This window comes from Protomyctophum parallelum (genome assembly GCF_964188405.1).
Source record: "Protomyctophum parallelum genome assembly, chromosome: 15".
NCBI classification, from domain to species: domain Eukaryota; kingdom Metazoa; phylum Chordata; class Actinopteri; order Myctophiformes; family Myctophidae; genus Protomyctophum; species Protomyctophum parallelum.
Genome location: NC_139710.1, coordinates 11,314,216 through 11,341,901, shown reverse-complemented (window position 1 = coordinate 11,341,901; position 27,686 = coordinate 11,314,216). Strand labels below are relative to the sequence as shown.

The window sequence follows — 27,686 nt, the reverse complement described above, 5'->3', positions numbered from 1 at the left end:
TATATAGAGTTGACCTGTTCTGACATTCCATATGATGATCTGACCTCATCAAACCCTGTACACTCAAGACACGCTCCATATATGGCCAGTACAGAATTCATCTGATTTGACCCCCCATGCCAAAGCACCAGCGCTCGCCCAGTAGGCCGTCACCCAGGCGGATGGTGTACGCAACCTTTCCCTTCAGGGCGAGGTCGCTTCTCACCCTCAGGCCGTCTTACTGGTGTACAGACAGACAGTACAGACTGTGTGTATTGCGAGTGAAACATTGTTTGCTTGGTATATGTTTATATTTATGGCTCAATTGCACTTGGATCTAGCCAGTTTTAAAAACATGAAACACTATTTGAGTAGATCATTTTTGTTTTTGTTACTAACCGCAAAAAGATGGGTCTGGTTGTAGGCACCATGTATTTACTGTAGTTTGGGGGGGTGGGGTGGGGGGCGGTTTTCATTCTTTCAAGTAAGAAAAAAGGAAAATCACCTTTACCAACCATTTCAGAGCTAAATCGTTCAAAGCAGAGTTAAATCATAAGATGTTTTTATAGTGAATTGCTGTTCATTGTCATGATCCACAGGACAGTATATGAGTCGACATGGGACATGTCACTTGTGTGATGCTGCCTGTCGGCAGTGCATGGGTCCTGAGACGGAGGACTGCACCAGCTGTCCCCCCACACGGTGAGACTGAGCAATGATTTAACCAGTCTTGAGGCACAGTTATCATCAGGTCACACCGCAAAAGAGAGTAAAATGTGCTGTTATACATCCCGGTAAGTCAATTTTGGCCCTAAGCATCGTGATAGAAAGGACATGGATCTTCATACAGTATAATTGGTCATCACTCATCACTAATACTAATATGATAAAATGGGAGAAAAAACAATCCTACTTGGTCTGTGTCTCATAGGAGGACTGTGGACAATTCAGAAACCCGCCTACCTACCAGTGACATCATCGTTATATATTTTATTTAATCTTTGTATTAAAATGAGAACAATGGCTTCCATTATAGCATGCTAACTTTCCAGGAATAGAAAGCCTGCAGTTTCTATTAGCTTGGATTTCCCATCGATGATGTCACTGGGAAGCAGGTTTCAGAACTGTCCACAGCCCTCCTCTGAGATATAGACTGAGTAGACAAAAATGGTGCCATATTATCATGCCATATTAGTGAGGACCAATTATACGAAGATAGGTAGAAAATGGTTGAAGCTGACCTTTAAGTATTGTTACATAAACTGTTCTGTGCGAGAGAGATAAATTGTCTTGATTTCCACATACTTTATATATAGCCTATTTGTTGTAAAACAGCCTATTCGTGTTCGGAAATCCAGACGTTTTTATTTAGTGTTGTAGTGACATTAGAAATATTCATGGCATCATAAAACATAATAGGATCTGTGATTAACTGTGCATTTGAAACTATTGTTGTATGTTTATGTCAACCAAACCCAAACGTACAGGTTCTTTGATGACGGACGCTGTGACATCCGTTGCCGGAGGGGTCGCTATGCCATGGAGAGGCAGTGTCACCTCTGTCATCATACCTGTCAAGAGTGCATTGATGGGGGCCCTGACAAGTGCACCAGCTGTGACAAAGGTAGAAAATAATAATGTACACAGTAAAGGTCCCTACACACCGGGCGCGATTTTCTGATTTTTAGCGGCGTTTCTCCATCGGTTTTCCGAAAAACGCGCCCAGTGTGCAACCACCTTAAGTCACTAGAAAGCTGCAATTTTGTGAAATTGCAAGTGGTTGCCCGGCTTGTGAGCTGTGGCCGTCGGCCCGTCGGGACACAAGGAATCCCAATGTAGGCTATGTTGCAGGTCCTGGCTTAGCAAGGAAATTAGTAAAGCAAAAAGCAAAAATAATGCCCCAAATAAATAATACAGTACATTAAAATGTGTGTGTGTGTGTGTGTGTGTGTGTGTGTGTGTGTGTGTGTGTGTGTGTGTGTGTGTGTGTGTGTGTGTGTGTGTGTGTGTGTGTGTGTGTGTGTGTGTGTGTGTGTGTGTTTACAGGCAGTATTATGGCTCTCAGAATGTGTATTTACACTAGTGAGATACGGTTACACACTCACACACGCCCTTATACACCAGACAGCCAAGGAGATGATTAGTACCAGATTTCCCCCTCACACACTTTCTCACGTGTGTACAGACACTCTCAATTAACCAGTTAGTTTGTCAGACAGTGTTTGAAAATGTGGTTCCGTTTAACTGCGGGTTTGTCTGAAGCTCAATGAGACATAACAATAATAACATGACAAGAAAGACCCTCCATGTGTCTGCGTCTGATTCATTTCTCACTGAAATGGACCTCCCTTATCTCAGCCGGTCATACGGGGTACAAGGCAAGCTTGCTGCCTCCATCCGCACACACTCAAAGGCAGATGCACATGAATGCATGATGTACAAATACTTGTAGACGTCCAGCATTATTTAATTAGACACTGACTGTTGAATAAGAAACTTTGAGGTTAAGGTTGGATTTTCCTGTTGCTCTCTCAAGAAGGAACAATGGAAGAGATTGAGAGTGAGTTGGATAAAAGTCAAGGGGGGATGTGGATGTGTGGAGGGAACAGGGAAGAAACAGTCTCAAAGATGTGTGCACAAACACACGCACGGGCGCATGCGTGTGCGCGTGCACACACACACACACACACACACACACACACACACACACACACACACACACACACACACACACACACACACACACAATTGCTCGAACTGTTAAAGAGATGAGTTAATTGTGTTCTCTAGGTCGGATCTGTGCTGCTGCTTTACAGTAGAGTATTCAAAATAACTTTTACTTTTCAAAATGAGCAGAGCAGTGACACAGCCTTGGCTATAATTCTTCACATTCACATGATTGTGTGCACGAGAGTTGAAAATGCTAAAACAATGTGCAGTAACTACGATGTATTGTTATGAACAGCTATTTTCAACAGATTCACTATTAAAAACTTTCAGTAGACATGTATGTACAGGTATATTTCTGTATTTGTGTGTAGAACTGATTTTGTATTAGTGTGTGTATTCTGTGTCTGCATTTAGTTTGTTTTCATGTACAAAAGATGGTTCTCAGATGATAATTCCCTGTGTTCTCTCTCTCTTTCTCTCACTCTATTCATTCTCCATCTCCATCTAGATAAGTTTGGGGTGGACAGATATCTGTTTGAGGGAGAGTGTCGTGACACCTGCCCTGAGGGGCATTTTCACTCATGGAGGAGACATTGTGAGCCATGTTCCGCCAACTGTACCGTTTGTACTGCAGCCAACCGATGCCTTCACTGCAGTCCAGCACACAACCTCAGAGATGGGCTCTGTGTTCCACTGGTGTGTGGTGATGGTGAGAGATGCTGGTGTACTCAAATCCACACATATATTCCCCCCCGCCACCCACCGAGTTTGTAATTCGCTGAATAGTAGCCTACAGTAGTTTCTACTTTGTTTAGTAGTATTGTGTGACAGATGTGTGTGTGTGTGTGTGTGTGTGTGTGTGTGTGTGTGTGTGTGTGTGTGTGTGTGTGTGTGTGTGTGTGTGTGTGTGTGTGTGTGTGTGTGTGTGTGTGTGTGTGTGTGTGTGTGTGTGTGTGTGTGTGTGTGTGTGTGTGTGTGTGAGAGAGATAGAGAGAGAGAGTATTGAGGAAAAAGCCAGGCAGAGTGTGGAGGAAGGATTAGAGTGTGTAAGGTCAAGCAGGGGAAGGAAGAGGGGAAATTCTTACCACATGTGGCAGACACGTCTGAACACATTGTGAACCAGAGACCTTAAATTCAGACACCTTCAACAAGAACCTACATCCACTCCACATCCACATGCACCTATGGCTGGCACGGGAGATGGACTTGTACATTAATGTCCACTTTGTATATCACTGACACTGTATATTCTCTCTGTCTGTCTGTGCTGTTGTTCAAATGTCCTTTTTTGGTGTGACAAGGGAAAAAATAAACCCACTGTCAGAATGATGCTTTTCTTTTTTTCCCCCTATTTCCTAAAATCACATTGCATTTATACATTCTCCTCTGTTGTCTATTTAGTAATGGGGCAAAGTCTGTCTCTGTCACTTTGTGTCCTTACTGTTGTCCTCTCTGTCCATCAGGTGAAGTGGCTGAACCAGAGTATGAGGACTGTATCCCCTGTGAGCAGGGCTGTAAGAAATGCCAACAAAGTGAGTTAACTATAAGCACCCTCCCCATGTCTCTTTCTTTCCCTCTATCTCTCTCTCTGGTTCATCGTCTCCACCAGGCCGAAGGCATGGAGAGAGTATGTTTGGTCCGTTTTGAACAAAATTTCTGTGTAATTATGCACATGCATTCCCACTGCACTGATCTGTGTACAACTTTGTATGCGCAGTGCGCACTCCCCAGAGGCCAAAGAAAGACCTTTGCCCTGCATTTTCCACATCTGCCTGTTATAGTGCCATCATGGGTCCAAGTTTTGCTAAACACATTTCTTTATATTACTCCTAAAGATTTTATCCATACATCACGCAAATCGGTATACACTATCTCAGTGCACGCTCACAGTGGAGGTATTTGATTACCTGGACACAGAGCTAAAGCTGGCAGAGACAGGTAAAAAGGCCCTGCACCCACACACACACACACACACACACACACACACTGCCCTGGCTGATCACCACCTTGCTATAATTACTTGCCGTAAATCATCATAGAGTTAGCTCTCCCTGCAGAACTGTAAAAACAAAATATATCATACATACTGGGATTTTTTCATGGGACAAACATCTTTTAAAGATATAAGGGATTAATCTCATATTTTATTATGATTAAAAAAAAAATATATATATATATATATATATATATATATATATATATATATATATATATATATTCAGTACACTGGATACAATGGTACAATGGCATGTCAATCTTTTTTTTTGTTGCTTTAAGCACTTTTTAAAGCAGAGTTGCAAAATAGAAAAACAATGTGCGAGAAACATACAAAAAGAGCATAAAGATATACTACTACTGCTGCTGCTCTACTACTAATAATAATGATGATAATAATAATAATATGTATCTGTACATAATATTGGTGCACCACATTTTCTATCTCTGAGTCTTCCCTAAATGTGGTAACCTCGGAGGAACTAAAACATTAGTGCTAATAACAAATCAAGACAGCTCGGCCTGTCATCAGTGGGTGAATCCTTCTTTCTTCTGTAGGTGATGATAACCAACATCCCAAAGAACACTGTCGTTGTTGTTGAGCTGCATGGGGTGAGGAGGAGCCAGGCTGACACAGTGTTCTGGGTGGAATAACTCTCTTCTCTCATCTCTCTCACTGCCATCACAGCCAGCCCACCACCCATTCTCCTTTCTTCTCTCATCTCTCTCACTGCCATCACAGCCAGCCCACCACCCATTCTCCTTTCTTCTCTCATCTCTCTCACTGCCATCACAGCCAGCCCACCACCCATTCTCCTTTCTTCTCTCATCTCTCTCACTGCCATCACAGCCAGCCCACCACCCATTCTCCTTTCTTCTCTCATCTCTCTCACTGCCATCACAGCCAGCCCACCACCCATTCTCCTTTCTTCTCTCATCTCTCTCACTGCCATCACAGCCAGCCCACCACCCATTCTCCTCTCTTCTCTCATCTCTCTCACTGCCATCACAGCCAGCCCACCACCCATTCTCCTTTCTTCTCTCATCTCTCTCACTGCCATCACAGCCAGCCCACCACCCATTCTCCTTTCTTCTCTCATCTCTCTCACTGCCATCACAGCCAGCCCACCACCCATTCTCCTTTCTTCTCTCATCTCTCTCACTGCCATCACAGCCAGCCCACCACCCATTCTCCTTTCTTCTCTCATCTCTCTCACTGCCATCACAGCCAGCCCACCACCCATTCTCCTTTCTTCTCTCATCTCTCTCACTGCCATCACAGCCAGCCCACCACCCATTCTCCTTCAGCAATCACTGAAGGAGCTGACTGACACTGTAAACCAGTCAGTCAGCAGATTAGGTGGAAACTTGTTGCCCTTGCAATGTGACAGGCTAAAGTAAGGTGGAATGAATGGAGTAATCAGCATGATTACAATTTACATGTGCGTCAGTATCTCTATCTGTTTGGAATCTGGATTCATTCGGATCTTACAGTTGACATGGACGTACGTGTTTGTCACTGTGTAGGGCCTGGTTTATATTTTGTGGTGTGTGTATGTGTGTGTGTCACTGTGTTTGTCTCTTCTGCCGTCTGCAGGACTTTCCAATTATTGTAAACACAACATAGTACTCTTATTATGCATATCGCATTCTCGCCGAGATATATTTCGGAGTAAAAAAAGAATATATATATAATAATAAATAAATATAATAATAAATAAATAAAACGAATGGTTCAAGGCCATAAATTAAGATTCGAGTGCCAACCTTAACGAGCGAACATTCGAACCCTGAATGTTCGGGGACAGCCTTAGTGTGTGTGTGTGTGTGTGTGTGTGTGTGTGTGTGTGTGTGTGTGCGTGCGTGCGTGCGTGCGTGCGTGCGTGCGTGCGTGCGTGCGTGTGAGCTCCCATTGCAGAGCATACCCGCCTGATAGTATGTGATAAGAAGCAACCCCTATCCATTCCATTCCCATCTCTCATATCACATCATTTCTGTACTTTTCTTCTCTGCTTATCATCAGTTTTTACACTCTCTCATCTTCTCATCTCTCAGATCCTTAGCTACATCTACACTATAGGGCACAGAGGAGTCGTAGGATAACTGGACTGGTACTGTAGCTCTGTAGTTTTAGAGCATGGCACTGAGACTATGAGTGGGATCCTCCACTCCACTGTCTGTGTAGGGAGAGCAAGTGTCATGTCAGTTCACTGTTTTTTTATTTGGTTTGATTGTAGAGTACTTTAACTCAGTGGTTGCAATGCAATGCGCAAACATTGGTCAGGGGTCATTAAGAGACGAGAGAAGCTCGGCATTGTTTCTAATATTCATCACATATCGCATGACACACTAATAATGCAAGGTACGGGTCTCCAATTCTCTGTGACCTAATCCATACAACATGGCTCTCGAAAGGTCAGGAGAAAGGTGATCTTCTAATTGTTAGCAAGCCTCTCTACTGTACCTCTCACCCTGTCAACTCAGACTGAAACATTTCTTATTATCCATCCCTGTGCATTCATATTTATATTCAGTTGAATGGAGCATGGGCATGTTGTTTGCCATGAAATGGAAAAAAAGAAAAACATTCTCCTATTGTTTTAAATAGATTGGAGAGGGCTCGGTTGGGGAAAGGAGCAGAGTGACTTCATCCAGTCGGTAGATGTTGGTTTTTTTCCCATACGGTACCGTGAGAGTAGATATTCTTGGGTGGTCCCAGTAGGAATGGATGCCCTGTGGCAGTGTTAATGCCATGCTTTACCCACTGAGCTGGAGTACACAGGTTAAACGGTATGCTTACATGCAGTAGTGAACATGCTCAATGGTTCCCAGAAAAGAGTGAGAATGTCAGCAGTTTTGTTGGTTAAATTATAATAGAATTAAAAAGCTGGAGGATTGATATTTGAGAGAATTTGCCCTACTTACTAAACGTGCCTTCAGTCTTTCTCTTTGCTCCCTGTAATCCTTCTCTCCTCACCTTTAGTTAGAAATACATTCTGCCCTATCGTTTTCACTCCAGGTGGTGACATGAAGAGCAAATCACACCACGTCTTAATTCCAAGTGATTATAGCTCCATTGTAGACTTAAGCCTAATTTATATTTGAGTTTAGTGTCAGCTGTCTTCACTGTACTGTGTAGACTGACAGTGAACCGGAGTGTGTATGTATGCTCAGTTTGTGTGTGTATCTGCATGCATGAATAAACTTGTCTCGTGCGCATGTCTGTGCAGGCATGAGCTCGGCTCGCCCATGTGCACATGTGCAAAAGACTGCACTGTTACTGTAAAGTAGAAGTAAGTGGCCTTGGGAACCAACAGTTCCCGAGCCACACGATCAGGAGCTATATTCACTACTGTTCACTACTACTTGCTATACTATATGCTGTGTGTGTGTGTGTGTGTGTGTGTGTGTGTGTGTGTGTGTGTGTGTGTGTGCGTGCGTGCGTGCGTGCGTGCATGCGTGCATGTAAACATGTTTACATGAGTAGTTTGCGTGAGAGATTGTGCATGCAAACCTATAAAGTCAAGTCAGTAGGGGTGTCCCCACACTTTACAATTTAGACATTTAGCAGACACTCTTAATCCAGAGCGATTTACAGTAAGCAAGAACAACATGGTAATACATCAAATACACCATCATCTTGTGCAATTCATATTTATGTGGGCACTATTTTATCTCGTCACAACAATCACCCAAAAGGCATGATTTCCGTCTCCTAGTGCTCTGTCTTACCTCTGTCCCTCCCACCTGTCCGCTGTCAGTCTCTCTCTGCATGAGTAATTACTCTCACAGGTAGTGGCTTGTCTACAGTATTGACGTGCAAACCTATAATGTGTGTTAGGTTGTGGGTGCTGGCCTGGTGTTGCTTCTCTCAACAGTAAGATGTAAGAATGTCCCAGGGGGCTGTGTCTACAGATTTAAGTTTTTATTATCTCCACCAGGCACAGATGTTGTAGTCACCTCTGTTTGCTTGTTTGTCTGTTTGTGTTTCTGTGTGTTTATAAATTATACGTTAATAAAGGTTGCTCTGTCCGATTTTGGTTTAGACTAGAGTTGCTGTTCATTGGAGTGGCTGCACCACTCAAAAAAGAAAAACTTTACTAACCTTGGTGTGTATACCTCTCTCTGTATTTCTCCATTGTTGTATTTTTCCTGTAGGCTATCTCAGTAGCTCCCTTGATCTCTATGTCTTTGGGGGTTGTTCTGACAGTATGGTGCTGCAGGATGACAGGAGGATAGCGTTACCATGGTTACCAGTCCGATGGTTTTGATTGACAGGAGGAATTCATTAATTTAATTAAGATTTAATTATATTCCGCACCATGGCGCTCACGCACGGCACGCACACACACACACACACACACACACACACACACACACACACACACACACACACACACACACACACATATTTTGGTTCTTTATTTGAGTCCGCAAATTACAATTAATTTTACAGGGAAACAAATATAACAGGGTTGGCAGTTCATGGGCACCTACGTGGCACCTTCTCCTCCACACAAACTGCCACAGCCGAAACAGAGCAGTAGGCCTATTTGGCAAGTTGTAACTTGTTTGTCTTTGCTCTTTGTCATGCCAGCTATTGTTAGGCCACTCGTGGTCAGTTTATGATTCCTTGCTTGCTTGCTTGTTTTGGGGCCTGTTTCACGAAACTTGGATTAACAAATCCAGGATTTAAGCCAAAACCAGACTTGTTAAATCCTGGTTTGTACAGCCTGGTTTATTCCATTCCACTAAAGCCAAGCGAGGCTTAGAATGGGTGGATACACGTGGGTACATTTGAGCCGACAGGCGCGGCCAAAGGAAGCTGACGCCCGGCTTTTTAGACAGCTGGTGGATGGAAGAAACGCTCCACCCCCGCGGCTGACCGCCGCGGAGGTGCGCGTTTCCGGGAATCTGTCCGACGCGGCAGTCAGCCGCGGGGGTGGAGCTTCTTTTCCATCCACCAGCTGTCTAAAAACTCGGAAATTACGTAAAACACAGCTTCTTCTGTCCGCGGCTGTCGGCTCAAATGTGCCCATGGGGTTATCGAGCCAGGATCATAAAGCCTGGCTGAATGCAGAGCCTGGCTTTTCCTCTGTAGACCCATTCGGTGGAACACATATTTACAGATCTTTCTTCTTCGTGGGGTATTATGGCAGTTGGTATCCTTAATAGTTGCATTACTGCCCCCTTCTGTATATCTCAGTATCTTTACTAATCTATTCCAGACTTACTTAAGCTTCTAAAAGAAATACTGCTACTGTAATTAAAGAGAGAAAATACTCTCAATAGTGGATAGACTGAATGATTAACTACCCCAAAAATATAGTCTACATTTTACCACTACTCTTAACTTAAAACTTCATAATGAAATCGTCATAATAAATGTAACAGAATTATTGTAAGCATAATGATATTGTAGCACCTCTGAGGGAGCTACATTTGGGGAAGGGCCAGTTGCCCAGACAGGGGCCAGACTGGTGAACCGTGGGTCATGGGTTCAATAGTGGGTGAAATGTTACTATTTTTTAAAATAATATAATAATTCCGCTTGCACCACAGCAAACCTATTCTTGGGGAACATACACCAGTAGTAGCTGATCTACAAGCTCCCACAAGCTGTTATGATGAGGTTGTGCAGCCTATATATTTTGGTTCTTTGATTTTGTATATAGTGTATAAGGCAACATAAACCCATAATAATTGAATAAGTGTTGAAAAAGCATTGGTTTGTGATCAGATTGACTGCTTAATGAACAGTAAAGACGGTTAAACCTGGCTGTTAGTTTCCATGGTAACTTGTGGCATTGCTTTCATGAAACTGAATCAAGCCTCAACATATCCAGGTTAACTGGCAAACTTAAACTGGCGAGATTAACCAGTTTTCATGAAACCGGTTAATCGCTGATCCAGGATATATTAAACCAGGATATCTGTTCAATCCCGGTTTAATCTCTAATCCAAGTTTCGTGAAACGGGTCCCTGCATTTATCCAAACAGATGTTTGACTTTAGTGTGCAGAGTAGGGTGAGCACTGAGCAGGGTAACTTTATTATCTGGTGTTAGAGTGCCCTCTGCTGGTAACGACCGGGGGTGAGCCATGCATACTTTTCATTTGACCAACAACAACAAAACTGGTTCTAAATGTTCTCCTTTGACAAACAACATATTGATTCTAAATGTTCTAATATGAGAAATAAGGTAAAATAAACATGGGGCGAGATATCCATGCTTAGTTTGGGGCGAGATATCCACGCTATGGGGCGAGATATCCATGCTTGCCCCAAGCCGTGGATATCCACGGCGCTTGGGGCGAGCCAGATACTATATTTACTATATTTTTACCTGTACTTTGATATTTTTCCTGTACTTTTAAAGAGAGGGGGGGGGGGGGGGGGGGGGTAAAGTGTCTAGTTATAGTTAGAGTTGAGGGGGCCCAAGGGGTCATCACTCAGCCTCTTTTGTTTGAGTGTGCTGGGTCGTTACTACAACAAGAACAACAGATCTGAACTGTTGGTGGCGCTAGCTGTAACTGGCCAATGTGAAAAGGGTGTGATATATTTCTCAGCCTAGTATGAAAGTCTGTGAAAGATTCCACTTAAATTGCACACTGCCTTCATGATTTGAGTCATTTTCAAAAATCCACCTGTTGGTGGCGCTGTAAGTTTGTGACATATTTCACAGACTCCAGGTCCCCAGCTAATTTTTTTAACTCTAACAAGTACTGTACTTTTAGGCAGACATAGAATAGTACACCAATAGACAACAAACAAACAACTAATTTCAGTAATGGAGGAATGGAACACCTTTACAGAATGGAATTTCAAGTACTGTACTTTTAGGCAGACATAGCAGAATAGTACAACAACAACAACTAATTTCAGTAACAATGGAGGAATGGAACACCTTTCCAGAATGGAATTTCCAGAACAATGACAACACTGACCTTCATCAAACTCTGGATAGCCATACATGGTTTGACATAGGCCTACTGGGGGCAGCAGTGGCTCAGGGGTAGTAGTGTCCTACAGCAAGACAATGAACCCCTAATTGCTCCCGATTGGTGCCTTGCATGGTTTCCTCTGTCCTCTAGTTATAATATAGTTATATATATAGTTATATATAGTTATATTGTTATGCAATAGACTCTGTTGCAAGTTGTCATAAATGCAACATGTGTGTGACTTTGAATCTTATTCTCCATTGCAGAGGACGACGGGGTACATCAACAGGGTACTGTGTGCCTCAGCTGTGAAGAAGGCTACTACAAGTACATTTCATTTTATATATATATATTTTTTTGTACAATTATTGACACATAATTTAACATATTTGACCCTGTTTATGGCTCACCTCCCTTCCTCAGTTGTGTAGTCATTATTGTATAATAAATTATACCTTGATTGACCCTGTGTGTAAAAGACTTTAAAGACTTGTATGAATTTGAATTTGATCATTCAGATCAAACCAATCTCTATATATGGTATAGCCTACAATACATTCTAAAACCTCAGTCTTAATTTAACTGTGAAAGTGTACAAATGTACCATAAAGCATTATCTCCTCTCCTTTCATTTCCTCTCTCAGGTATAATACAGACTGCCATAGGTCATGCCCAGATCGGACGTACAGTTTAAACGACTCAATGATCTGTGCCGGATGTGTGGACTCCCACTGTGCTAACTGTGACCAGGACCAGTGCTACTGGTGTGAAGACGGATTCTATGTTTTCGGTACAAATTTAAATTTAGGATGCGTTATGCATATGTGGCCCAAATTGTGAAATCTGTAAAACCCTCTCTGTGTTCATTTATCCATTTGTAACTCCTGGAGCAGTCATTCTCAAACGATTTAATTTCGTGGACACTTTCCTGAGGTTTTTAATGTGTGTAATATGTGGTTTTAGATATTTTAGTATTTCAAAGGGCCATGTGAATGTGATGTCAATAGGCACTGGTCTCACTTCCTTCCTGGACTACATGTTGTCTTAGTATAACGGACCTCCCCTCTCCACAAGGTGGGGTAGTGCACCAAAGCATAATGGTCATTGTAGTAATCCATCAATCTAGTCAAACCCTATAGTCAAACACACAGACTTATTATTTTTCTGGCCATAGTGTGCTAAATTCAAATTGTGCTACTGTTATCTACTACAAATAGATACTATTAACATTGAGTGACTGGAGTTTCTTCCAGCGGTGAAATGTCCCTTTAAGTGAGACCACAATAGTAACCCCCCCACTGTCATATAAAAACATATTTGTACACTCAAAGTAACATTGAGGATTTTACTGTGTATAAATGGTCATGCTTTATGTTTGTTTGTGTCTCCTCCCCAGATGGAGATTGCGTTGATCATTGTAGCGATGGCTATTTTGTGGACGAAGAGAGTGAGGACTGTGAGCCTTGCCATCGTGCTTGCATAACCTGTGGTGGGCTAAAATACAATGACTGTGACTCCTGCGAGGACGGCTTCACACTGGAGAATGGGGAGTGTTTGGATAACCGGAGGTTGGCCTCCTGCCCTGACAAGCACTTCAGGAACAGTACGTCATCAGTACCCGTCACCAGCTAAATACTGTTCACTAGGACTAGACTAGACTAGACTAGATAAATATGATAAATATGGATTTGTAATTCAACAGCAATGGTATTTGTTCTGATTCTGAAACATCTTGTTCAAAAAATATTTTTGAATATATATACTTGAATAATAGGCTATATGAATTATGTTTGACACTTTATCATGACTCATCAGTATCTAGGCCCTGCCCTGCCTTTTGTTTTAGAGAGGAAACAAGACAGGGATCAGATTAGATCCCATGGTCTTATTAAGCTCTCTAGGATTCGATCGCAGGTTCTCATGCTCTATAGGAGCATAAAGGTCTGTGTATATGGCTAAGCCACCACGCAGCCCATTTAACGCCTTTGAATTTCTCCACCATTACCCTAAAATGTAAGGTTACGTTTTACTCTACTGTCATGACAGTCAATTATTTATGTCCTAAGTTTGTTGTTTTTATGTCACCAGGTGATGGTGACTGCGAGCATTGCCATCCTTCCTGTAAGACTTGCTCTGGTCCAGGAAATGGAGACTGCAACACTTGTGACTTAGGTAAAGTCTGTTGCACTGTTTCCTTTGCTTAATGTTTTATGTAAAGCACATTGAATGACGTTGTTGTTTAAATGTTTTATACAAATAAATGTTGCCTTGCCTTACACATGATTCATTTGATTTTATTAGCAGTGTGTTTAGTTAGTTTTATCTCTGTCCTCCAGGGCATTTTCTGACTGCCCAACAGTCCTGTGTGTCCCGCTGTCCATCTGGTACATTTGCTAACGGGACATCAGGCCAATGTGAAGAATGTCTACAGGGGTGTGCCGTCTGCCAGGACAGCAAGCGTTGCCAACGATGCCGCAGCACTGGATACACACACCTTTACCTGCAGGACGGTGTGTGTGTGGTGGAGTGTAAGAGGTGACTGTCTGTGTAATTAGTTTTTTTCTTCTATCTATAATATCTATCACTCTGTCTGTATGTTGCTTACACACACACACACACTCACACTCACACACACACACACACACACACACACACACACACACACACACACACACACACACACACACACACACACACACGATATTATGTGTATTATAATACCATAACGTCTCAGCATCTTGTAGCTAGGTTTTGAGAATCAGTTCCTCACCTTTATCCATCCCTCTCTCTCTCTCTCTCTCTCTCTCTCTCTCTCTCTCTCTCTCTCTCTCTCTCTCTCTCTCTTTTCTCAGGGGGTTTCCTCAAGGCGTTGTGTGTGTGTCTTGCGCCCCAAATTGTGCGTCATGCGAGGGCAATGCCACTCACTGTCTGAGCTGTGCCATACAATACCTTTTAGTGGACCATTCCTGCCAGGGCCACTGCCCTGAAGGACACTATGCCACAGAGACAGAGTGTTTGCGATGCCCGCCTGACTGTAAGGTGTGCAACCATGATGGCCTGTGTCAGGGTAAGAAAGGTTTGAAAACCACTTGAATAGAGGAAATCGGAAAAGGTTCCTGGCTTTCTGTACCGCTGGTGAACTGTGTAGCCTAGATCTGGGATCACCAGGGACCTCACCAATCCATTCTATCATAATACAGTGTATGTGATTCTGCGATTCATTGTGATTAAAAAAATAAAATAAAATCTAAACTTGGTTTGACTGCCATAAAAAGTTGCAATTTCTCAAAAACACTGCTCATATTATAAGAAAAACTGAAATCAATACATTTCTCGTCATTGTATTTGTAAGTGCAATTAGAACAATAAATTTATCATTTTAATATACAGTATGATTATGAATAACAAATTAAATATCAAATATGTTGTGCTATCTTTAGTTCAGTTCCACCCAAACTGAAGTTTTAAGTCAGGATAAAAGTAGGCTGGACATTGACAAGAACTACCATAGTCTATGAGAACTACTGCCAAAATTGGAACTGGAAATACCAGGAAGTTCCGGTCATCTGGACATATTTAGCCCTTTACTTCCTGTTCTTCTGGTTACGTGGTTAGAGATGGCAGTAGTTCTTTTCCAGGCTTTATTTCCTTGTGAGAAATACATCTGAGAACGAGTTTAGGGTAGAAGTGAGTAAGTGACGAGGTAATACACGTAAAAGTTACTGTGGTGTTTACACGAATGGTAAAGCCCAAAACAATGTGTAAAGTATAATCATTGCTATTGTACACCCTTTACGTCTTTGTATTGGTTAAAAAATATTCAACCAATGAAAAGTATAAAAAAGCGGACGAAACCTCTTAACTCCATTGGACCCTCAAACTGTCTGCTAAAGCAGCTAACTCCCCCTCTCATGAAAATAACAATACTAACTTTGTTGAGGCAGTATTGCATTGTTTTAAAAATTAAAAAGGTATTCTTCATTTCCTAAAAAAGTAACATTTTGGAGTTAGGTGGTTTCTTCCAGACAGCAGAGATGTGTAACAATGGCTGCATGTGTCTTCATGGACATGCCATCATGACACTGCCTGCCATGATGAGTAAAAATGCACAGATGGTTTGTGTTTGAGTAAATCGAGAGTAAGCTCTGAAATGCTTTTGTTTTGGAAATTCCTGCATGGATAACATTTGAATCATTGCTTAGATTTCACCAACTATTTTCTTCCATTTACTCCCAGAATGTGCAGAGTTCTACTACCTCCATAATGACAAGTGTGTGGACGATTGCCCCACTGGCTACTTTGTCAGCGTGGAGCAGCAGGAGTGTGTGAGTTGTCATGCTGATTGCCATTCATGTGATGGGCCGGATGCAGACGACTGCGACGTGTGTCGGAACCCAAAGGCCGTCCGCTACAATGGAGAATGTCTGCCTCAGTGTCCCACAAATACATACCATGATCAAGACACTGCTGAATGCAGGGGTAAGGATGGGCTAACACACGGTCATAACCACACACACACACACACACACACACACACCGTACGGCGTACAACCTTCTCATAGTCTTGTCTTATGGTCTGTGTCTCACTCACTATCTCACTGCACTCAATTATCCCCAGACTGTGATAGGTCGTGCCTGACCTGTTCGGGCTCTGAACCTGCCTCCTGCCTCACCTGTGAATCCAACATGCGTAAAGATAGCAGTGGACACTGTGTGTGGTACAGCCAGTGTTCTATGCACTCGTACAGGGATGACAATGGGGAGTGCCCGCTATGCCACCCACTCTGCCATCGCTGCTCTGGGCCTGGCAAAGAACACTGCCTTAGCTGCAACAACCCACACTTCCTGCTCAGTGAGTTATGGAGGTTGTTTGACCTTTGGCCAGTACTGCAGTCAATCCATTGTCAAGCCAATCAATTTCATCATCATAATCCTGCAAAGCAACCTTCTTGTGTCAAATCTTTTTATCATGTGCCAATAATGTCATCATCGGGACCAATTTAAAAAAAATACGAAAATAGGATCTATATGACCATAATTGCTGTTGATTTTCACTATTATTCCATAGCTGCAATTTAGCAGTAGATTGTTGTTCTCTTTCCAGAGACGTCCAACTTTGTAAATATAATATTTGTGCCCATCAGACAACAACTGCGTGGAGGAGTGTCCCGTGGGTTACTATGCCGACGAGGATGAACGTGCATGTGAGCGTTGTCACTTTAGCTGTGCGTCATGTGAGGGACATCACAGCGTGCAGTGTGTCACTTGTAAACCTGGACTCCTCAGAGAGGGTCGCAGTTGTGTAGAGACCTGCTCAGAGAGGTTAGAAAGGCATGACACACACACACACACACACACACACACACACACACACACAATGATTTTACGTGTTTCAGCAAAGAACATTAATTTGTCTTGTCTGCCCCCATCAGTCACTATGGCAACATGTCCTCTGGGCTATGTGAGCGCTGTGACCCCTCGTGTGGCCAGTGTTGGGGTCGTAGTAGGAGCGACTGTCTGAGCTGTCGGGAGGGCTACTTGTACCTGAGGCAGTGGGGACAATGTTTGCAGAGCTGCCCTGTCTACTACTACCAGGACACCTGGTCGAAGGCCTGCCACAAATGCCACCCAACCTGCAAGACCTGTAGAGGTACGGGATCATTCCAGAATTGGAGGACATTAGTTGACCTCAGGACAATTATATTTGCCAAACCAGAAATGAGTCAGCAAAAACATTTATATATTATATACTGTAAATGTATAGGTCTTTGCTGACTCGGTCATGGTTTGGCCATTCTAGCATTGCCATGCAATGTGTTTTTTTTTATTGATTGATTGATTTATTAACAGTTTGCAGAATTACAGTACATTTCAAGTACAACTCAATACAAAAACTGTTAACTGTGAGTGGACGACACCATAAAGCATTACACTTGTTTACAATACGGCCCACCATTTTCAATTCATCAAAACATTTAGAGACGTACGAATATACACAACTATATAGTCAAAACAGGACATCGTCATAGAGGAGGTAAAAAGGGTAAAGGGTAAAGAAACATATACAGTGAGGGGGGAAAGGGGTGGGTGGGGGATTCAGATTTTACGGGGGCCAGTTCCGAATTGTAGCCGTCCGTAGGTGCCCTTTGAGAGCAGTTTTGAAGGAGTCTAGGGATTCGCATGTCTTAATGACTGTTGGTACGGCGTTCCACATTTTGGTGGCATGTACAGTAGGAGCGAAATTAATTTAGTTCCTTGTTTGTGCCGAATCTGGGTTGCACATGGTTTGTTGAACTTCCTCTGGTGTTGTGGGTGTGGACTTCGTTGACATTAAGGAAGTATTTAGACAGGTACATGGGTATCTTGGTGGTGTAGCGAATCTTGTGGACCAGACTCATTGCAAGATGCTGTACTCTGTCGTCAACCCTAAGCCATTCTAGCCTGTCAAAGTGGGCAGGGGTGAAGTGGATTCGGGGAGTGAGGCCAAGTAGTAGCCTGACCAGTTTTTATCAGAGTCAGAACCATTGTATTGCCATTAATTGTATCTTCTTTCTTTGTCTCCTTCAGCTGAAGGTGCTCTATCCTGTCAGTCCTGTTATGAAGGATATAGACTATTTGCAGGAATTTGTGACTCCCCGTGTCTCCTAGGCTACTTTCCTGTCTTGCAGGTAAAGATTATGTGTGTGCATGCACGTGTGTGTGTGTGTGTGTGTGTGTGTGTGTGTGTGTGTGTGTGTGTGTGTGTGTGTGTGTGTGTGTGTGTGTGTGTGCGTGTGTGCGTGCGTGCGTGCGTGCGTGCGTGCGTGCGTGCGTGCGTGCATGTGTGCGCGTGCGTGTGTGCGATCATACCCAGCAAGCACGTTCAGGACCTGGACGAATTAGTGACGTCTCGATTGGGGCCAGATCACGTTCAAACCAAGACTAGTCAGATCTAGATCTGGCTCAGAATATCACCTGATTTCAACCAACACAAATTCTGCCCACTAAGACAGATATCCCTGGATGAATCAGAGAGAGTCCGATCGAGGTCAGATCAACTTAAGTCATATCATAACTAGTCAGATCTGGCCCAGAATAATCTATATTATTTCAACTGGAGAAGACGTCCCGGAAATGACGTAAAGATCATCATCATATGGGCTGTTTGATTTGATTGATTTATTTAGCACAGTATAAAACAATACAACAATGGGAAATACGTAGAAAAAATTATAATAAAGGAAAGTGATAGGAGGAGGCAAGAAGCCCAAGGGGCTTATACGAGGCCTCAACCTGTGTACAATAACCAAACATTAAAAAACATGTTTTCAGTGCAATATACTATTATTAACAGAAAACATGATTGCATACAGAAGTCTAGAACAAAACACAAGTCTTAGTTATTTACAGTATGATTAACGGAAACTGTTTCTCGTCTACTACGACTCCTAAGAATTTAGTAGAGGATACTTGATGATATCTCATTATCATTTATGATAATTTTACAAATGTCTTTACAGTATTTTTAGTTTTTTCCACTAAATGCAATAAAATTTGATTTTGTTACATTTAAGGATAACTTATTTGCTTGGAACCATGTGGATATTTGTTCCAAACCTTCATTGGCCTCAGCTATGAGGGAATGAAAGTCAGTGTGTGTTATAACTATAAGCTGGTGTCATCAGCAAAAAGTATGGGAAACATCCTGGAGCAAACAGAAGGTAAATCATTATTATATAAGAAATACTAAAGGACCCAAAATCGACCCCTGAGGAACTCAAACACATACAACTCTGCAGCCATTTAAGAATCTGTCCTTGAAACCCATAGTGTTTCAATTTCTTTAAAAGTATATCAAAATTGACTGTATCGAAGAGGCCTTTGATACAGTCAATTTTGATATACTTTATATATCAAAAGTCCAGAAATATGCCCAAGGCAAACTCTGGCTGTATATACTGTATAATAAAGTTGCAGTAGAGCCATGTAAATCTGGCCTAGTCCTGAACGTCACCGGAGTCATCGGAGGACGTCATCATATCGTCATCATGACGTCATTTGGCTTGCTGGGTACAGATCCCACACCTGCTAATGAAGGTTAGCACTGGGTTAACAAGAAAGAGACACTCCGTGTTTCGCAAATCTTGGCAGTAACATCAAACTGCGTCTTTTTCCCTCTCTCTGTCCCTGTGTCTGGTGTGCGTGCGTGCGTGCATGCGTGCGCACGCGCGCGCGCGCGTGTGTGTGCTCACATGTCTCAACATGTATGTTGAGACACACATGTGAGCACACATGTGAGCACACACGCGTGTCGTACTGTATTTTGGATTATTTTCATGCTGTCTAGTTAGAATTTCCATATATTTTTTAAATCTACAAGGCTTTTTTATTTGCCATTTCCTATTTTGTTTGTGCTATAACATGTTGATTAGAACATAGCCAAACCTACCAAGTCAAATTATTTGTACTCTATATGATGTTTATTTGCCAGTAAACTGATTATGATTCAAATATTTACACATGGCTCCAGGGCCTCGCCTCCGTGGGTTCAAAGCCAGATTGTGTGGCATGTGATCCGTCCTGCCTGGACTGTCGGGGTGCCAGCAAGAGGAACTGCACAGAATGTCATGCACTCCAAATCCTTTCAGATGATGGCCGCTGCATGTCCTGCTGTGGGAATGAATCCCGTAGGGATGGTGCACCCATACCCATGGACTGCTGCGACTGCCAGGCCTCAAGAGGTAAACAGTGAAAGTTGTCAACAAAGTATTTTTCCAAATTAAATGTAGAGCATACAACACTGGAGAAAGACTTTGGAGAGAGAAGAGAGAGTCAAACAACAAACAAAACCACTAAAGATCAATAATAATAGGAGATATAATTGTAGTATGATATAACAGTCCCGACTCCCCAGACATATTCCATGGAAAGCCTTGGTCCGCAAACACACCCTTGAATATAGTCCATGATGATTGAAGCCTGTAAAACAGGAAGGCACAGTAACTCTGGGGAAGAAGTCCCCAAAAGTTAGTGAAGTGCCTTGCTAGGAACATAGACACATACAGTACTATGTGACAATAGCAAAGCTGTTCTCCATCTTCTAACATACCCCCAATAATAATCTCATATCGGAGAAATTCGGTGTGGGACCTGAGGTGGTATTTCTCCTTGGACCTGCAGGCTCACTACAAGAACTCAGGTCATGTGTGTGCCAATCAAAAACAGTTGATGAAGAAGAAACAGTTTACCTAATTTATCTGATCTAACCCTCTGTCTTGTCTTGTCTTCTGTTTCTTAGCGGAGTGCATCATGAGTGTCAACTTTGTGTTCAGGGGAGCTAAGGAACTTGAACTGGAGGGCCGAGGAAGCAGTGCCAAAATCTTTGTCACTGCCTGTGTGCTACTCATCATTGTGGTGGGTGGAGGAGTTTTTGTCTTCCTCCAAGCTCGCTCCAAAAAACATCCTATTGTCAGCACTCTTAAAAACAAAGCTGGAGGCTATGAGAAACTTGACAGCAATGGCGGCAGCACCACACAAAACACCACCTCATCATTTGGGGAGTACAGTGACCGCATCATTGATTGCGAGGATGATGATGAGGAGAATGATGACGACGATATTGTGTATATGGGACAGGACGGCACGGTGTATCGTAAGTTCAAGTACGGACTCCTGGATGAAGATGAGGAAATCGAGTTGGAATATGATGATGAAGTCTATTCCTTCAAATAAAAAGGAAGCACCACAGACTTGACAGGGTGGCTCTTCACTGAACACAGCATGTGTGTTCTCCCAGTGTTGTGGAAATTGTATTTATAATTTATAATGTTAATTATATATTTTACACAATAATTGTACAATATCCAAATATTGTATTAATGTAAAAGTCATTGGTAGCCATTTTAGCTTCAAGGGATTATGCACCAGGGAATAACCATTATATTCAGTCATATGATGTGGTTAACAGTGAACCACACCTGGCTGCATGTGAGTGACACAAACAAACTTCAAACCTCAGGGGTGTGCTTCAAATGTTATAAAATGTATTTGCATGCTGTTTACATTTTTTTTTCTCAAAAAATAAATAAATCATGTTTACAATATTTACAGTAATGATACTGTGAATGATAATCTTGATGTTATAAAAACAAGGCCTTTTGGCATGCTACACACATCTGTCATCAGGTAAGCAATTAGCATGGAAAGTCTAACCGTACATTTTTATTCTGATGTTGAGTTCTATACTGTGACTTTGATGTAAAATATGCAACACCATGAGTACTACTCCATAAAATATATGAAATCATAGCATAATGTTATGTATGAATTTGAGCAACATATTGTATTAGACACCAATGATAACATGAGGTTGTATGACATATTTTTGTATTTATATGAGTCTGCACTGAGCAAAATCTCATCTCCCTCTTATTTCCAGTGGTGTAAAGGTATTGCACCAATATGGTTTTATTACCAAGGGGTTATAGTATTAATCATCATGATTTTTCTCCCTATTTTGTTGAGGGGTAATGCTTAATAATAAAGTTGGATTTGTTTTGTCAGATTGAAGTTTTGGCTCAATCATTTGTGTGAATGATGACCATGCTGACACAATTCTGGAGTTCACCACCGGGCCCCGGCGCCACCACCACCACCAAATTCAAAGTAGTACTGTATGGGTACAGTAGAGCAGCACACATGCAAACAGTATATATATGTGTATACCAGGTATTTGGACATTATCATCGCTGATGACAATGTCTTGGTGTTGTGTATGTGTATGAAAAGGCACCGTGCAATGGGCGGAAGGCAATGGTGCAACAGGGTAAATGCTATACTGACGATACTGTTTTGTATGAAAATCGTGAAAAAAGCCAAAAAACGTTGAGAACCCCTGGTATAGAGGTGCGCATTGGCACTGCCCTCATGATTCAATTCAATTACGATTTACCAGCTAATGATTCGATTCTACGATGCATCACACTTCTATATTACTGCACAACATGGCAAGTCAATACAAGCAACTAAAGAGTTAAGTCTTTAAAAGAGGCCGCTCTATCCTTAAGGCAAGACGCTGGAGGTATAGTGCAGTGCAGTTCAATAGCCCAGGCCTTACAGGCCATATTATTATGATGTGTTAAATAACATGAGAAATATCCCCTAGGCTATGGTACCAAGTCGGCCACCACCCATGACTAAAATTTGCATTTAAAACAAAATGTGAGACATCAGTCTGGATCTGATTCTGGTCACTAAAAGGGCATCGAGGGCTTTCCTGTTGTTCTGTAGCTGCTGTCTATGAGGTCTATAGTGGCTCAGTGACAGGTTTGAACTGCATGGCCAAATTGTGTCTCTTTATAGACGGAGGTTGAAACAGAACCTGTATTCTCAGTTGAGATTCTGGTTGGTTTACATTACTGGTCAGGTCAGTGGTCAGGCTGCATTCAGGTGTTAAGTCAGAAGTCCATGAGCCAGAGCTCCAAATGTGGGCTATGATTACCTAATCTGGGTTCCCAGGAGTTTTTGAGCTGAGATTACCAAATGAGTAGGCAAAGCCATAGAAGAAATTTTTTTAATTTCGACATCAGGCCTAAATGGGTTAATATACCGGTAGTTTAAACTGTACCGTATGATGACCCTTCCACAGGAGTTTTTGATATTTACATTTTCACGCATTGGATTGGTGAATTGGATGACACATTTTAAGAAATTAACTAGTCACCCTACCCGAAGAGGATCATAACATCCTTGGCTCTGAGGGTGAGAACTTAAAAAAAAACTTTAAAATCTGAACCTTTGTCGACTTTATCGTTGTAAATATATCACGGTGCGAGTGTCATGACTATCTTTTTATTTATTTATCATATTTACATTATTATTATTATTATTTATTTTTTTATATATTTTTTATGTACTATATATATATATATATATATATATATTTTTTTTTATTATTATTATTATTTTGCCCGCAAAGGCCGCTGGGAAATGGCGTCCAACATAAACAGAAGAAGACTGCCCTCCAAGACTGTGGAGGGCAGCATTCCATGGCAGCATTGCACGAGTGAAGGGCCATAGAGCCGAATAAAAGTCGGTTCGTCGCTGTAGAGCCTACAATTTGACGTCATTTGAGGTTCGGGGGGGGGGGGGGTGGGCGGGTACCGTCCTAAAGTCGGCTCTTCGGTTAGCCTCGGCCCCAGGCTAACTTATCTGCTCTTCGGTGCTACTGAAAATTTCTGACGAGCCGAAATCATTTCGGCACTACAGTGTAGTGTACAGTCTGTCGGAAGAATAATCTCAAGCTCCTCCTTGTGACCCGGATGGTATCTACAGCCCGCCAATTTCTGAAGTTTTCTGTTTACGTTTATCTTCTGTCACTGTCAGTGTTGTTTGATCTGCTAAAACGTGTTGACGCTTCAAACTCCAACGCGACATGTATTCTTCTTTACGGTTTGACCAGCAGTTGTATACTTTAGTTGCGACTAGTTGTATGTGACTTTAGATATAAAAAATATACCGATACTATTAGCCTAGCGCGACCCAATGTGTGGATTCTTGATAGTAACAATTTGCCTGTTTCCCAATAAGAGGCCAACAATAGGTAATAGTTATGCGCTTGTGTGCCTTAATATGTCAATGAGATTAACTGTTAACACAAACATGGACGTTAAATGAGTGAGTGATCTTAATCCTTTTGTCTAAGAACTACAATGTGGAACGACATTGAACTTCTGACTAACGAGGACACCAACAGTCTTCGGCTTCGCAATGTTTCAGATGAAAATAGTGGCTTGTATCAAGTGGATACATTGGTCAAAATTTCCACTGGTGAAAAGGTAAGCTATGGTTAAAATATTCATGTGATCATGGACACTTTTTTGGACAGACACCATAAAGTAGGCTATAGCCTAATAGCCCAAACATTTAGATTCTCGAGGTTTTTTTTCGATTCTGGCGAATCTCTCTAAAAGATAACCCCGCCCCTAACGTCGAAAAGGAACGTTTGTGCCTCAAAATCACTCTTACCTTGTACAAATGCAAAATCTAAGCTGCTTTAAATGTTGCCCCACTTGTTTGTGAGGTGTTCGCAATCAGATTAAACACCACACATGCTTATTATTCAATAAAAAAGGTATTTTAATCAACTCTGTCTCGGAATCTGGCGGCCATCTTGCTTTTCTCTCCATTGTAAATGCGCAAGAGAACCCTGGCCGCTAGGGGCGCGGGCAATATTCTGTTGCGCCGTTTACCGCATTTACAATGGAGGATTCAGAAACAGAGTGGATTAAAATACCTTTTTTCTTGAAAAATAGCATGTGCGGTGTTTAATCTGATTGCGATCACCTCACAAACAAGTGGGGCAACATTTAAAGCAGCTTAGATTTTGCATTTGTACAAGGTAAGAGTGATTTTGAGGCACAAACGTTCCTTTTCGACGTTAGGGGCGGGGTTATCTTTTAGACTCTCTAGAGAGATTCGTCAGAATCGAAAAAAACCTCTACGAGAATCTAAATGTTTGGCCTAAGTAGGCTATATGCCTACTTAGGCCAAACAGTAGGCTATATGCCTACTTAGCCCAAACATTTAGATTCTTGTAGAGGTTTTTTTCGATTCATACAGTATATGCTGTCCTGAGTGTCCTCACAACACAAAAAGTACCTTGCATTTGCTCTACTCTACCTACTACCGGTGACAAAGATTAACGTGAAACCAGATCAACTTGAAATGGCGTCTCCGTCGTCCTAGTAACGGCTGATGTTCCATTGTGGTCCTACACGGACCCTACACTGCGTAGCTGTCCTCGTCAATGCCAACTTATCAAAACATACCGATCTGATTCTGGTTTGGATTAAGAAGCGTCGGGGAGACGGACGGACACTCACATTGCGTTGTGGTTGCACACCCTTTAGCCCTGTGTTTTGTTGTTGTGATTGTTGTTGAGAAACAGGAAGACACTCTTCTTCCTGTGACTGTCTATGTACAACAATTCGTTTTATAAATGCAACTATGAGTAAACATATGTGTCACATACATTAACTATGCAGCCCATGTAATGCGTCAATATAAACGCATCGATGAAAGAATAAATACATACCGTAAATAAATGAATGTTTTTTTCTGACGGGGTTCGAACTTGGTCCTCCGTTTGTCGGCATAAAGTTCCCCAGTCATGGAGCATATGCCTACTACAGTGAGCCATTCTAGCCATGACAATTTGTAATCGTAATCAAATCATAGGTTATAAAAGCAGCCATCACAACTCAAAACGAACTGGGAATTGGATCAACTTGAAATCTCAGCAGATTCACACCGATTTCCAAAACTGTTTAATAAGCCTACAGATTGTTTTTAACATCACCATCTCACCATCATCACCTATATAAGTTCACCTTATGGTAATTAATGTTATACAGGCCACATAGAAATAGTAAATATGATGCATGATAGGTTAAAGTAACAATTTCTTTATAACATGACCTAAATATGCCCAAAAGCCACATTACACTGACGTGACTTGGTCAGTCAATGTGCTCCAAATTATCAAAGCGAATGGTGCTAATGTTTCAGTTTCACACACAATATTCTGCCCATTTAAAGCGTCAAAATAAACGCATCAACGGATGGATGAATATAAATAAAAGGCTCTCATCATGGGATTCGAAGTTTTGAACTGTCAGCACCTGTGCACCAGTCAGAAGCAACGTGCGCCATTCTATACACACTATCTGTTATCGGCACCTCAACAGGGCCAATATGGGTATACTGGCATAGGCCTACTCAGTGTTTCAGTATGTGATAATGTCACTGATGTCAATGACGGAGGCGCGCCGTGTCTGGTGGCCTTGAGCCACGTGAGGCACCGCCGAGCGAGGCGCTAGCCGAGCGAGTCGCCGTGCCGAGCGTTGCGACGGCCACCAGACCCGACTCAGCGCCGTCCGAGTTACGTCCCGATAGGCAGAGAATAGTATATATTAGTAGCCCTTAGTTTCCATGCGCCGACAATAGAGTTGGAAATGACACATTCAGCCAAACTAGGCTCCAGACTTCCCAAAACAGGTCAGGCTCCTACTTGGCCTCACCCCCAGAACCCACCTCACCCCTGCCCATTGACAGGCTGGAATGGCTTAGGATCGACGACAGAGTTTCTGCAAACTGTTAAATAAATATTTCAATCAATCAATCAATCAATCAGAAAGTGAGAACAAATAAAATATTTAAAAAAACATGGTAGCCTACAGAATCTTGCTTTTTGAAAACAAAAACGATGCCAAAGACCAAATAGAAATTGGGATAGAAGGAATAAAGGTAGGCCTATAGACAGAGGAGCCAGGGGCCTCAGTCATTCAGTGGTGTTGATATCTCAAGTTAATCTATTCTGTTGTCTGTTGTTTTGAGTTGTGATAACTGGATTTGTACTCTATGAGTTATTTACTGTTCAGAGATGAAGTGCACATAATGGCACACTGGGCTATGCTTCAGACTGGTGTGCTCCTGCTGACATTGGGAGGAGTTCGAATCCTGTGAGATGTTGACAATTATTGATTTATTTATTTATTCAGTCATCCGTTCATGATGCGTTTATTTTGACGCTTTAAATGGGCAGAATATTATGTGTGAAACTGAAACATTAACACCATTCGCTTTGATAATTTGGAGCACATTGACTGACCAAGTCACGTCAGTGTAGCTTTTGGGCATATTTAGGTCATGTTATAAAGAAATTGTTACTTTAACCTATCATGCATCATATTTACTACTTCTATGTGGCCTGTATAACATTAATTAACATAAGGTGAACTTATATAGGTGATGATGGTGAGATGGTGATGTTAAAAACAATTCTGTAGGCTTATTAAACAGCCGTTTTGGAAATCGGTGTGACGAAAGAGATTTCAAGTTGATCTAGTTCCCAGTTCGTTTTGAGTTGTGATGGCTTCTTTTATAACCTATGATTTGATTATGATTACAAAATGTCATGGCTAGAATGGCTCAATGTAGTAGGCATACGCTCCATGACTGGGGAACTTTATGCCGACAAACGGAGGAGAAAGTTCGAACCCCGTCAGAAACAAACGTTTATTTATTTATTCATTCATTCATCGATGCGTTTATTGTTACG

The 27,686-nt window shown here is 42.0% G+C and overlaps 2 protein-coding genes across 2 annotated transcripts in view; both read left to right on the top strand.

Moving 5' to 3' along the window:
* Positions 1 to 637: 637 nt before the first annotated feature.
* LOC310871678 (proprotein convertase subtilisin/kexin type 5-like) lies at positions 638 to 21,591 on the top strand (the record flags this gene model as incomplete). Its single annotated transcript, XM_083783318.1, has 16 exons — positions 638 to 681; positions 1,467 to 1,603; positions 4,113 to 4,181; positions 11,854 to 11,914; positions 12,232 to 12,377; positions 12,984 to 13,190; positions 13,676 to 13,759; positions 13,924 to 14,122; positions 14,440 to 14,654; positions 15,824 to 16,066; positions 16,206 to 16,439; positions 16,732 to 16,909; positions 17,020 to 17,237; positions 18,155 to 18,255; positions 20,097 to 20,307; positions 20,865 to 21,591. 16 exons carry the CDS (start codon positions 638 to 640, stop codon positions 21,296 to 21,298), a joined length of 2,781 nt encoding a protein of 926 aa, XP_083639444.1. The 3' UTR covers positions 21,299 to 21,591.
* A 2,337-nt stretch (positions 21,592 to 23,928) lies between these two features.
* kntc1 (kinetochore associated 1) overlaps positions 23,929 to 27,686 on the top strand; it is a 45,203-nt gene continuing 41,445 nt past the window's right edge. Inside the window, exons 1-2 of the mRNA XM_083783713.1 lie at positions 23,929 to 24,167; positions 24,270 to 24,402. Coding sequence (XP_083639839.1) covers positions 24,277 to 24,402 — 126 coding nt within the window. The 5' untranslated portion in view covers positions 23,929 to 24,167; positions 24,270 to 24,276. The remainder of the gene's footprint in view (positions 24,168 to 24,269; positions 24,403 to 27,686) is intronic.